Genomic DNA, 13,340 nt, shown 5'->3' with positions numbered 1-13,340 from the left:
GACAGCAGACAGCAGACAGGTGCAGACAGGTGCAGACAGACAGCAGACAGACAGAGACAGAGACAGACAGCAGACAGGACAGGAGCAGACAGACAGGTGCAGACAGACAGGAGCAGACAGGTAGACAGACAGGAGCAGACAGGAGCAGACAGGTGCAGACAGGTAGACAGGAGCAGACAGGTGCAGAGCAGACAGGACAGCAGACAGGTGCAGACAGGTAGACAGGTGCAGACAGGTGTAGACAGGTGCAGACAGGTGCAGACAGCAGACAGGTGTGACAGAGCAGACAGGTGTGCAGACAGGTGCAGACAGGTAGACAGGTGCAGACAGGTAGCAGACAGACAGGTGTGCAGACAGGTGTCAGACAGGCAGACAGACAGGTGCAGACAGACAGGTGTGCAGACAGGTGCAGACAGGAGCAGACAGGTGCAGACAGCAGACAGGTGACAGACAGACAGGTGACAGACAGGGTGCAGACAGGTGTAGACAGGTGCAGACAGTGTAGACAGGTGCAGACAGGTGCAGACAGGTGTACGTACGGTGCATTTGAAGGGTCTCTCTGTGGAGTGCACCTGCCTCACGTGGCTGTTCAGATGATCGGGCCTGAAACACAAACATTTAAACATTTAAATCAAATAAAACATTTTTAACTCGAGGATAAAAACACAAAAATAAAGATTTGACTCTTCAGGACGTCGACGAACAGAGCGGAGAGTCATGTGACGGGATCTGGACAAGGGTTCTGGTTCTGGTCCTGGTTCTGTGTGTTGTGTTCACCGTGAGAAGGCCTTGGCGCAGTGTGGGCACACGTAGGGCTTCTCCATGTATGAGGTGGTTCTGGTTCTGGTTCTGTGGTTCTGTGGTTGTGTGATTCTTTGGTTCTGTGGTTCTGGTTCTGTGGTTCTGTGGTTGTGTGGTTCTGTTCTGTGGTTCTGTTCTGGTTCTGGTTCTGTGGTTCTGTGGTTGTGTGGTTCTGGTTCTGTGGTTCTGGTTCTGGTTCTGTGGTTGTGTGGTTGTGTGGTTCTGGTTCTGGTTGTGTGGTTGTGTGATTCTTGTTCTGTGGTTCTGTGGTTCTGTGGTTGTGTGGTTCTTGTTCTGTGGTTCTGGTTCTGTGGGTGTGTTCTGTTCTGTGGTTCTGTGGTTGTGTGATTCTTGTTCTGTGGTTCTGGTTCTGTGGTTGTGTGGTTCTGGTTCTGTGGTTCTGGTTCTGTGGTTCTGTGTGTTGTGTTCACTGTGAGAAGGCCTTGGTGCAGTGTGGGCACACGTAGGGCTTCTCCATGCATGAGGTGGTTCTGGTTCTGTGGTTCTGTGGTTGTGTGGTTGTGTGGTTCTGGTTCTGTGGTTCTGTGGTTCTGTGGTTCTGTGGTTCTGTTCTGGTTCTGTGGTTCTGTGGTTCTGGTTCTGGTTCTGTGGTTGTGTGGTTCTGGTTCTGTGGTTCTGGTTCTGTGGTTCTGTGGTTCTGGTTCTGTGGTTCTGTGGTTCTGGTTCTGGTTCTGTGGTTGTGTGGTTCTGGTTCTGTGGTTCTGGTTCTGGTTCTGGTTCTGTGTGTTGTGTTCACCGTGAGAAGGCCTTGGCGCAGTGCGGGCACACGTAGGGCTTCTCGACGCCGCCCTGGTGCGAGCGGACGTGGTAACTCATTCGGTCTTTGCGTTTGAATCGCTGTTGGCAGATCGGGCACGAGTACGGCTTCTCGTCCGAGTGCGACAGACGGTGCCGGTTCAGGTGGTACACGTCGCGAAACGCCTTCCCGCACGCCTCGCACGCGTGGTTCTTCCGGACGGATGGGCGGCGCCGAGGGGGGCGGGGCCACGGACTGCAGAGGGAGGAGAGACAAAAGTCATGAATATTCAAAGGACAAACACAAACCACAGTCCAAATAAAAACGGGGACCTGGTCGACGGAGCCCACCACCACCACGGCCGCCTGGATGGGCTGGGGGGGCACGGCCATGGAGACGGTTGCCGGGGCGATGGAGACGGTTGCCGGAGCGATTGAAACGGAGACCGTGTCCATGGCGACGCTGACCGTGGGCGGGGCCTGTAAGCACAATGACATCATCACAAACAGAACGAACAAACGTAAAACTGGAACTGAACTTTATGATTCTGAACGACTGCGGCTGCACGAACGTCTCCTGACGAACGTGTGAACGTACGAGAAAACAACGATTAAAACACACTTAAAGGTTTTAGTTTCAACTTGTCAATGAATGTTCAAAACATCATTATAGACGCAGCAGCCTTGGAATTATGAAGACCAAACAAAAAAATTAAAATTGATCGACTGTGGAAGTGCTGGGGCCAGATAAACATTATTTTTCAAGCAAACTCTACATTTCTAGTGTAACTGACTCGCCAGCGCAGGGATTACGTGGTTTACGCCTCTCACACATTCCGCCGTTTGCTGCAATGGCCGACGAAGAAGAGGAAAAGGAGCAAAGACAAACAAAGGTGATTCTTGGAGATTCCTCAAGAATCCAGTTTGGAAGGACACCAGTTTGGTCCTTTCACACCTGCGAACCAACCGAACCTGCTCCCACTGAGGTTTATCCAAGGCCCCAGCAGGTTCCACTGCACAAGGCCTGGGGACATCAAGGCTGAGACGTCTCACTCAGTGGCCTTCCCACTTCCCACGGAGCCACTCTGCAGGGTACGGACAGCGGGCTGGTCCCTCTCCCCTCAAGTGGAGGCCGACCAGGGGAACCTATGGGCTGCCAGCCGCGGGGCAAGCGTCTGAAACTGACCCCAGCGCCCAGCACACGCCTTAACCAGGGTGCGCTTCATTGCTGTCCTCCCATGATGCATTTGGAATAGGCGGTTTGGACCCAAGTTGGTGTTTCACCAGAGGGACCAGAGTTTGGCGTTTGGACCAAGGCCACCTCTTTTTTGAGTCTCGGTCCGTTTGATTTAGTGCAGATCCGAGTGTGACTGAAGCTTCCACAACAACCAAAACCAACAAAAAACAATCAAAATCAATGAAAACCAACTCAACTAAGATCTTCTGGAGCCAATGGAAAGTTTGGTGCACCACCTGCTGTCACTGTGAAAGATCCCTAAACAAACTTTAATATTGATAATTTAGGTATTTAGTAGAAACTTCGATTTCAGTCCATGTCTTTCATAAATTGGGTAAATTATCTGAGTAAATCTGTTTTAAACAGCCCTGACTCTCTGCGTTGCTTTGATGCCGTTACAAAAGCGACGCAGACAATCAAAGGCTGTGATTGGTCGTCTCTACGTTCGCTTGACACACACTTCCCGTACTCTACGTTCCCGCTTCATTTTGTAAAACGAACGCCAGATTTAAATCGTCGCCCCCTGGTGTTGTGGAGGTGAATTTCTTTGCGGCGCAAAAACCTCGACACAGATTCATAAACGAAAGACGACGGCGGCAAAGAACGATGAGCCGACGCAGAATTAAACTTCAGCCTTTACACTCATTAAGAACATCAAACTGGAGAAGGAAGTACATCACAGTGGACTAAACCTGGTCTAAACCCGGTCTAAACCCGGTCTAAACCCGGTCTAAACTCTGTCTAAACCCTGTCTAAACTCTGTCTAAACCCTGTCTAAACTCTGTCTAAACCCGGTCTAAACTCTGTCTAAACTCTGTCTAAACTCTGTCTAAACTCTGTCTAAACCCGTCTAAACCCTGTCTAAACCCTGTCTAAACTCGGTCTAAACCCGGTCTAAACTCGGTCTAAACCCAGTCTAAACCCTGTCTAAACCCGGTCTAAACTCTGTCTAAACCCTGTCTAAACTCTGTCTAAACCCGGTCTAAACCCGGTCTAAACCCTGTCTAAACTCAGTCTAAACTCTGTCTAAACCCGGTCTAAACCCGGTCTAAACTCTGTCTAAACTCTGTCTAAACTCTGTCTAAACCCGGTCTAAACCCTGTCTAAACCCTGTCTAAACCCGGTCTAAACCCTGTCTAAACCCTGTCTAAACCCTGTCTAAACCCGGTCTAAACCCTGTCTAAACCCGGTCTAAACCCTGTCTAAACCCGGTCTAAACCCTGTCTAAACTCAGTCTAAACCCGGTGTAAACCCGGTCTAAACCCTGTCTAAACCCGGTCTAAACCCTGTCTAAACCCGGTGTAAACCCGGTCTAAACCCGGTGTAAACCCGGTGTAAACCCGGTCTAAACCCGATCTAAACCCGGTGTAAACCCGGTCTAAACCTGGTGTAAACCCGGTGTAAACCCGTCTAAACCCTGTCTAAACCGGTCTAAACCCTGTCTAAACCCGGTCTAAACCCTGTCTAAACCGTCTAAACCCGTGTAAACCCGGTGTAAACCCTGTCTAAACCCGGTCTAAACCCGGTCTAAACCCGGTCTAAACCCGGTCTAAACTCTGTCTAAACCCGGTCTAAACTAAACCCGGTCTAAACCCGGTGTCTAAACCTAAACCCGGTCTAAACCCTGTCTAAACCCGGTCTAAACCCGGTCTAAAACCCTGTCTAAACCCGGTCTAAACTCTGTCTAAACCCGGTCTAAACCCTGTGTAAACCCGGTCTAAACCGGTTGTAAACCCTGTCTAAACCCGGTGTAAACCTGTCTAAACCCTGTCTAAACCCGTAAACCCGGTCTAAACCCGGGTGTAAACCCTGTGTAAACCTGTCTAAACCCTGTTCTAAACCCGGTCTAAACCCGGTGTAAACCCTGTGTAAACCCGGTGTAAACCCTGTCTAAACCCGGTGTAAACCCGGTGTAAACCGGTCTAAACCCGTCTAAACCCGGTCTAAACCCTGTCTAAACCCGGTGTAAACCCGTACCTGTGTGTGTGAGGGGAGGGTGAGCTGCAGCAGGCTCAGGGGCACCGTCTGCTTGTGCCCTTTGACCCCGTCGTCCTTCTCGCGGGCGGCTCGGTCCTTCATCTTGACCCCGGTGTGGACGGACTGGTGCCGCCGCAGGTTATAACTGTTCTTAAACTCTTTGTTACACGTGGAACAAACGTGAGCCGCGCGGTGGGCGGGTTTCACCAGGACTTTCACTGACGAGACACAAAACAGGACTAAAACAGGACTGGAACAGGACTGGAACAGGACTAAACCAGGACTAAACCAGGACTAAACCAGGACTAAACCAGGTCTAAAACAGGACTGAAACAGGACTAAACCAGACTGAAACAGGACTAAAACAAGACTAAAACAAGACTAAACCAGGACTAAAAACTGAAACAGGACTAAACAGGAAACAGGACTAAAACAGGACTAAAAGGACTAAACAGACTAAAACAGGACTAAACAGGACTAAACCAGGACTAAAACAGGACTGAACAGGACTAAACCAGGACTAAACCAGGACTAAACCAGGACTAAAACAGGACTAAACCAGGACTAAACCAGGACTAAACCAGGACTAAACCAGGTCTAAACCAGGACTGAAACAGGACTAAACCAGGACTAAAACAGGACTGAAACAGGACTAAACCAGGACTAAACAGGACTGAAACAGGACAGGACTTAAAACAGGACTAAACAGGACTAAAACAGGACTAAAACCACTAAACAGGACTAAACCAGGACTAAACCAGGACTGAACAGGACTAAAACAAGACTGAAACAGGACTAAACCAGGACTAAACAGGAACTAAACCAGACTAAACCAGGACTAAACCAGGTCTAAACCAGGACTAAACCAGGTCTAGACCGGACTTCTCACCGGGCAGAGGTTCTTCGCTCAGGGCCGCTGTGTCCACGGTGGAGGGGGGGCTCACCAGGGGCTCTTCGGGGGGGCAGAGGGAGGGGTCTGGGTGTCCAGAGGGAGGTCAGAACCGGGAGCAGCGGGTCAGGGAGGGTCAGAACTGAAGAGGGGTCAGCAGGGAGGGGTCCGTCGGGGTGGGTCAGAACCTGGGAGGGGGGGTCAGAACCAGAGGGAGGGTGTCAGAACCAGAGGGAGGGGTCAGAACCAGAGGAGGGTCAGAAGGTCGGGTCAGAACCAGAGGGAGGGTCAGAACCAGAGGACCAGAGGGGTCAGAACAGAGGGAGGGTCAGAACCAGAGGGAGGGGTCAGAACCAGAGGAGGGAGGGTCAGAACCAGGGAGGGTCAGAACCCAGAACGGGGTCAGAGAGGGGGAGGGAGGGTCAGAACCAGAGGGAGGGGTCAGAACCAGAGGGAGGGGTCAGAACCAGAGGGAGGGTCAGAACCAGAGGGAGGGGTCAGAACCAGAGGGAGGGTCAGAACCAGAGGGAGGGTCAGAACCAGAGGGAGGGTCAGAACCAGAGGGAGGTCAGAACCAGGGTCAGAACCAGAGGGAGGGTCAGAACCACATCATTATAAAAAACATAAAAGCAAAAATGTGTTTTAATTTTAATTATATTTATCTGAATTTACTGTGAAATTATGTGTAAACAGACACACACACACACACACACACAGACACACACACAGACTCTGGGGGTGAGGGGGGTTAAGTGTCTTGCCCAAGGACACAACAGCAGCATTCATCTGTGGGAGCTGGAGTCACATGTTTCTGTTGAGAGCGGGAATTGAACCCTCAGCCTTCAGATCAGTGGACGGTCTAAACCCGGTCTAAAGCCAGTCTAAACCCGGTCTAAACCCGGTCTAAACCCAGTCTAAACCCGGTCTAAACCCGGTCTAAACCCAGTCTAAACCCGGTCTAAATCCAGTCTAAACCCCGTCTAAATCCCGTCTAAACCCGGTCTAAACCTGGTCTAAACCCGGTCTAAATCCGGTCTAAATCCAGTCTAAACCCCGTCTAAACCCGGTCTAAACCCAGTCTAAACCCCGTCTAAACCCGGTCTAAACCCGGTCTAAACCCGGTCTAAACCCAGTCTAAACCCGGTCTAAACCCAGTCTAAACCCGGTCTAAACCGGTCTAAACTTGGTCTAAACCCGGTCTAAACCCGGTCTAAACCCGGTCTAAACCCGGTCTAAATCCGGTCTAAACCCCTGTCTAAAGGTCTAAACCCGGTCTAAACCCGGTCTAAACCCAGTCTAAACCCGGTCTAAACCCAGTCTTCTAAAACCCCAGTCTAAACCCGGTCTAAACCCGGTCTAAACCCGGTCTAAATCCAGTCTAAACCCAGTCTAAACCCGGTCTAAACCCTGGTCTAAACCCCGGTCTAAACCCGGTCTAAACCCAGTCTAAACCCGGTCTAAACCCGGTCTAAACCCAGTCTAAATCCCAGTCTAAACCCGGTCTAAACCCGGTCTAAACCCGGTCTAAACCCGGTCTAAACCTGGTCCAAACCCAGTCTAAACCCGGTCCAAACCCAGTCTAAACCTGGTCTAAATCCGGTCTAAACCAGTGGACAAACGCTCCACCGACTGAGCCGCTGTCGATAAAAACAAACATATTCAGACTAGTTTTTTTGGAGCGTTTAGAGACAAAAACTGTGATTTGTCTCAGTTTTATAAAGAAAAGTTTAATGTTTTATCATCACCGTTTCTCTTGTTTCTCTTTGTTTTTATATTTTATTTATTTATTTGTGACGTGTGACTCTGTGTCCAGATCATTTCCTTCTGGATCAAAAAAGTTTGTCTGAGTCTAAAGTGAAACATAAAACACAGAAAAATGTGCAGGAAAATGATGAGAACAAAAAAAAAACTCACAGAAACTGGAGTGTCTCAGATCAAACACGTCCATATTTTCCTTAATGATGCACTTTTCACTTTTATTTTCACCGACGCGCAGCTTTAGATTCGGGAAATTTGGTCGATTTAATTATTGGAGGATTTTTTAAAACACAAACGAGACAATTCTGAATAATTAATTGGACAAAATAATTAAACAAAGAGAGTTTTAAGTCTCTTTTAAAGCCTCTTTATTCTCTGGCTTTAACACCACAAGAGTCGTTTCAGTTTCTGTTTTTTTATGTTTTTACACTTTTATTTATGAATATTATTTAACATTTGAATTCATATTAATCTTTTTTGATTTGACCCTTTCAAATCTTCATCAGAATGTTCAAAATTCTAGAATGGAGGCAAAATAAAGTATTAAACATTAAATATTTATAATGTTTCACTGACGAGCTGATGTAAATACTGATGGTTTTATGACTTTATAACAAAAATAAGTAACTATTTTGAATTTACGAGGTACAAATCTGATTTATTTTGCTTCTCTGTTCAGAACGATGAACAAAAATACAGTTTTTTTACTCTAAAACAGTATTTGGGCTTCAGAAAAAGTATAATTTATGAACAGTGTTGGGGAGTAACAGATTACATGTCCTGGAGTTAAGTAATCAGAGTACAAATGATGAGTAACTGTATTCAGTTACAGTTACTGTTTCAGTGAGTGGGAATTGGATTACAGTTACTTTGTTGGAATAAGTTAGTTAAAATTTTCCTGTTTTCACATTTTGGGCTAAACCAGGACTAAACCAGGGCTAAACCAGGGCTAAACTAGATCTAAACCAGGTCTAAACCAGGACTAAACCAGGTCTAAACCAGGACTAAAACCAGGTCTAAACCAGGACTAAACCAGGTCTAAACCAGGTCTAAACAGGACTAAAACCAGGTCTAAACTAGATCTAAACCAGGTCTAAACCAGGACTAAACCAGGTCTAAAACTAGGACTAAACCAGGTCTAAACCAGACTAAAACCAGGTAAACCGGACTAAACCAGGTCTAAACCAGGACTAAAACCAGGTCTAAACTAGATCTAAACCAGGTCTAAACCAGGTCTAAACCAGGACTAAACCAGGTCTAAACTAGATCTAAACCAGGTCTAAACCAGCACTAAACCAGGTCTAAACCAGGACTAAAACCAGGTCTAAACTAGATCTAAACCAGATCTAAACCAGGACTAAACCAGGACTAGACCAGGTCTAAATCCTGCTGTGTGGACGTGTTTCTTCGTTTTCTATCAATAATATTTTTAATTTGGTTCAGTAAAATCTGGACTTTTTATTTTCTTTTATCAGACAAAACTTCTTATGTGAAGATTTCCTCGTCTTTGTTTCTCTACAGAAAATCAAGTAATCCAAAGTAATCAGATTACATTACTCACTTTAAGTAATTTAATGGATTCAGTTACAAACTACATTTTGGTGTGTGTAATCTGTAATCTGTAATCTGTAGGGGATTACATTTGAACACTGTTTATGATGAAACGTGTAATAAATCTGTATCTGAAGTGAAAAACTGAACATCTGTGAGGATTTGTCCAGTAAAACCTCAAAATGTGGATTCTGCCTTCGTAAAAACGCTCAGTGTCAAATAAACTAATAATATAAAACACAACTGTAAGTGTTTTTAAACGACTCTGATCCTTCACGTGTCTGAGCCGTTTTCATTTTCCAAAACTGTCCTTGACTTTTCATATCTTGTGATATTCTGAAATTAATCTCAGTTTTTCCGTTAAAGTCACATGATGTTCCACTTCCCTTTTGCCTCCATCCCGGAATTTAGGATGTTTTTGTTTAGAGTTTTTCAAAGGGACCAGTTAAAGACAGTGTTGGGAAGTTTACTTTTAAAATGTAATCCCCTACAGATTACAGATTACACACACCAAAATGTAGTGAGTAATGTAATCTGATTACTTTGGATTACTTGATTTGCTGTAGAGAAACAAAGACGAGGAAATCTTCACATAAGAAGTTTTGTCTGATAAAAGAAAATAAAAAGTCCAAACTTTACTGAACCAAATTAAAAATATTATTGATAGAAAACGAAGAAACACGTCCACACTGGTTTAGCTGGTTTAGGTTTATTTAGTCCTGTTTAGTCCTGGTTTAGTCCTGGTTTAGTCCTGGTTTAGACCTGGTTTAGTCCTGGTTTAGACCTGGTTTACCTGGATCCTGGTTTAGATCCTGGTTTAGACCTGGTTTAGACCTGGTTTTAGACCTGGTTTTAGACCTGGTTTAGATCCTGGTTTAGGTTTAGACCTGGTTTAGACCTGGTTTACTGGTTTAGACCTGGTTTAGTCCTAGTTTAGACCTAGTTTAGTCCTGGTTTAGACCTGGTTTGGACCTGGAGTTAGACCTGGTTGAGACCTGGTTTTAGATCTGGCTTTAGACCTGGTTTACTCCTGGTTTTAGACCTGGTTTAGATCTGGTTTAGTCCTGGTTTTAGACCTGGTTTTAGACCTGGTTTGGACCTGGTTTGGACCTGGTTTTAGTCCTGGTTCAGTCCTGGTTTAGTCCTGGTTTGGACCTGGTTTTAGACCTGGTTTAGATCTGGTTTAGTCCTGGTTTGAACCTGGTTTTAGACCTGGTTTAGATCTAGGTTAGACCTGGTTTAGACCTGGTTTGGACCTGGTTTAGATCTGGTTTAGTCCTGGTTTTAGACCTAGTTTAGATCTGGTTTGGACCTGGTTTTAGTCCTGGTTCAGTCCTGGTTTAGTCCTGGTTTAGTCCTGGTTTAGATCTGGTTTAGTCCTGGTTTAGACCTGGTTTAGATCAGGTTTAGACCTGGTTTAGTCCTGGTTTAGTCCTGGTTTAGTTTACTGCAGTAAGTGGAATTACCGAGAGAAAAAAAGAAAAAAAAAAAAAAAAGGGATTTAGCCCAAAATGTAAAAACAGTAAAATCCCTCTGTTTAATCCATTTATTTCAACAAAGTAACTGTAATCCAATTCCCACTCACTGAAACAGTAACTGTAACTGAATACAGTTACTCATCATTTGTACTCTGATTACTCTGGTACATGTAATCTGTTACTCCCAACACTGGTTAAAGGGTTTATTTTGTATTTCTTTGTGTTTTTTTGTTTTGTTTTGTGCAGCACTTTGGACTCTGGACTTGGAGCTTTTGGTTTTATGTTTTATTCCTAAATTTGTTTCTAAATAAAAATAATAAAAATCCCTCTGGAGACTCGGTGGACTGGAGCTGGGGGAGGAAGGAGGAGGGGGGGGGGGGGTCTGTCCGGAGCGTGACCCGGCGCTGACCCCCCCCCCTCCCGCCTGTAAACCCCCGCAGCAGCCCCCCTGTCCCCCCGGTGCTCCGGTCCTCCGCTCCCCGGCCCCAGCCTCACTCACCTGGAAGAGGAAATTACTCCAGGACGTGTCCATGGCGCCGCGGCGGGAGGAGCGGCGCGGCGGCCGGGGAGCGGCGCGAGGACGGCGGCCACACGCGACCCCCGAGTCCCGCTGACAAAAACCACCGAACCGGGGCCCGAACCGAGCCCGAACCGAGCCCGAACCGGAGCCCGACTGACCGACAGCTACAACAGCGAGCGGGTTTAGCGCGGTCACGCCTGAGTGTAATGGGAATGTTCCGTAGTTATGCTTTAATATGGCAGCCTGATAAAGAAGATGCTGGAAAGCGCCAGACCGCGGGAGCCGTACTTTCTGTGGTGCTTCATTTTCCTACATTTGCTTATGTTCTACTGGTTCTAGTGCCGGTTCTGCTGCTGGTTCGGCCGGTTCTGGGCGTGAACAGTCTGGTTAAATGAGAAAAACGCAGTGAAAATCATCTTTAAAAGCTGCGGAGTGTCTTTTATTAACGCGCAGGCTCCGGGGAGGCCCAGTGGAGAGTCCCGCAGCCTCGGCCTGTCGTGACGCTGGTGCCCGGGTTCAGAGCGCTGCCGCCCGGCCTGCCTCCGTGACTCCGCCCCGGCGCCGTCTCCCTCCGCGCGGCGTCGGCGACATGTTTTTTCGCTTTTTTTCCTCCCGCTCCCTCCCTCCTTCCCTGCTCCTCCGTTTTCTTTTTTTATCGCTTCTTCAGCCCCGCGCAGCTTTAAAGGGAAAGGATTTGGTGAACCCTCCCCACTCCCACTCGGCGTCACGGTCCCCGGCTCCTCCGCTGCGCTCCCCCCGGTCCTCTCCCCGCTCCTCTCCCCGCTCCTCTCCCGCGGTCCTCGCCCCCTCTCTCGGCGGCTCGTCCTCCTCCGTGGGCCGGACCGCAGCGCCCGGAGCCCGCGGTGCGTCAGAGGCTCGGTGCGGCGGCGGGCTGGGGCTGCTCCGGCGGCGGCTGAGGCTCACGGGGCCCCGGGTTTGGTTCGCTCTTTCGGGTCCTCGGTAAAATGGTGCCCGCTCCGGTGAAACGGCGTCTTAAAGGTACCGATGCGCGTGTGCAGCTGCAGCCGAGGTCAGCGCTCGGGCCCGGGCCGGACACGGGGCCGGACCCACGGACAGTCCAGCCTCTGCGCCCACGGAACCGGCGCATTTGCATTTTTACAAACGGCTTTGCAGAAAATAGTCCCGTTGTTTTTAGCGTCACTTTGATTCTTTTGTTTAGTGTCTGTGTTTTTATTTCACCTCCTCGGGTTAAATGTCCAAGATTGAAGGAGACCAGATGCTCCAGTTTCCCGGGACAGTCCCAGATTTACACAACAAATGTCCCAGTGTCTCTAGTTTTGACCAGTTTGATCTAAACCAAAACTAAACCAAAACTAAACCAGGACTAAAACAGGATTATCACTTTTTTTTTTTTTTTACCAACCTGATCCTGCCAACAGTAAACAAAGGCAGAAACTGACATTTGTTTTGGTAAAATATAGAAAATCTGCTTAAAAATGACCAAAACACAAAGAAAATGTGACTTTACTGACTCATGTTTGTTATAAATGTTTTCTGCAAAACTATTTTCCTTAATTTCGCACTCGTTTCATAATTTTATTATCACCAACCACCAAAAAATCAGGAATGTTCCAGTTTTTTATTTTGAACTTCTGCTCACTTTAATAATGTCCAATGTCCTGGACGCTGATTAAACATCTGCACAAGTGACTTTCCCCGGGACAGTCCCGTCTGTCCGGGACAGTCCCCGGGACAGTCCCGTCCCCGGGACAGTCCTGTCCCCGGGACAGTCCCGGTCCTGAGTCCGTCCCCGGGACAGTCCCGGTCCTGAGTCCCCGGGACAGTCCCGGTCCTGAGTCCGTGTCCCCGGGACAGTCCCGGTCCTGAGTCCGTGTCCCCGGGACAGTCCCGGTCCTGAGTCCGTGTCCCCGGGACAGTCCCGGTCCTGAGTCTGTGTCTCTGTCCCACAGATTTACACAAAACCAATGATTTGTCCCAATTTATACAAGAAATGTCCCAGTGTCTCTGTTTTGGACCAATCTGATCTAAACCAGGACTAAACCAGGACTAAACCAAGACTAAACCAAGACTAAACCAGGACTAAACCAGGACTAAACCAGGACTAAACCAAGACTAAACCTAAACCAGACTAAACCAGGACTAAACCAGGACTAAACCAGGACTAAACCAGGACTAAACCAAGACTAAACCAGGACTAAACCAAGACTAAACCAGGACTAAACCAAGACTAAACCAAGACTAAACCAAGACTAAACCAGGACTAAACCAGGACTAAACCAGGACTAAACCAGGACTAAACCAAGACTAAACCAGGACTAAACCAGACTAAACCTAAACCAGACTAAACCAGGACTAAACCAAAACTAAACCAGGACTAAACCAAGACTAAAC

General features: G+C 47.7%; 1 protein-coding gene across 1 annotated transcript in view; it reads right to left on the bottom strand.

Moving 5' to 3' along the window:
* The window catches only part of LOC110169277 (uncharacterized protein C6orf132 homolog), a 13,591-nt gene extending 2,612 nt beyond the window's left edge, over positions 1-10,979 (bottom strand). Inside the window, exons 1-6 of the mRNA XM_055153132.1 lie at positions 10,784-10,979; positions 5,661-5,747; positions 4,772-4,989; positions 1,891-2,037; positions 1,559-1,813; positions 540-603 (exon numbers count right to left, since the gene is read on the bottom strand). Of these exons, the coding sequence (XP_055009107.1) occupies positions 540-603; positions 1,559-1,813; positions 1,891-2,037; positions 4,772-4,989; positions 5,661-5,747; positions 10,784-10,979 (967 nt within the window). The remainder of the gene's footprint in view (positions 1-539; positions 604-1,558; positions 1,814-1,890; positions 2,038-4,771; positions 4,990-5,660; positions 5,748-10,783) is intronic.
* Between the last annotated feature and the right edge of the window lie 2,361 nt (positions 10,980-13,340).

The sequence above is a fragment of the Boleophthalmus pectinirostris genome, unplaced genomic scaffold (genome assembly GCF_026225935.1).
Source record: "Boleophthalmus pectinirostris isolate CB_2022bp ecotype Guang Dong unplaced genomic scaffold, ASM2622593v1 HiC_scaffold_17, whole genome shotgun sequence".
Lineage (NCBI taxonomy): Eukaryota > Metazoa > Chordata > Actinopteri > Gobiiformes > Gobiidae > Boleophthalmus > Boleophthalmus pectinirostris.
This window is presented reverse-complemented; position numbering and strand designations above follow the sequence as displayed.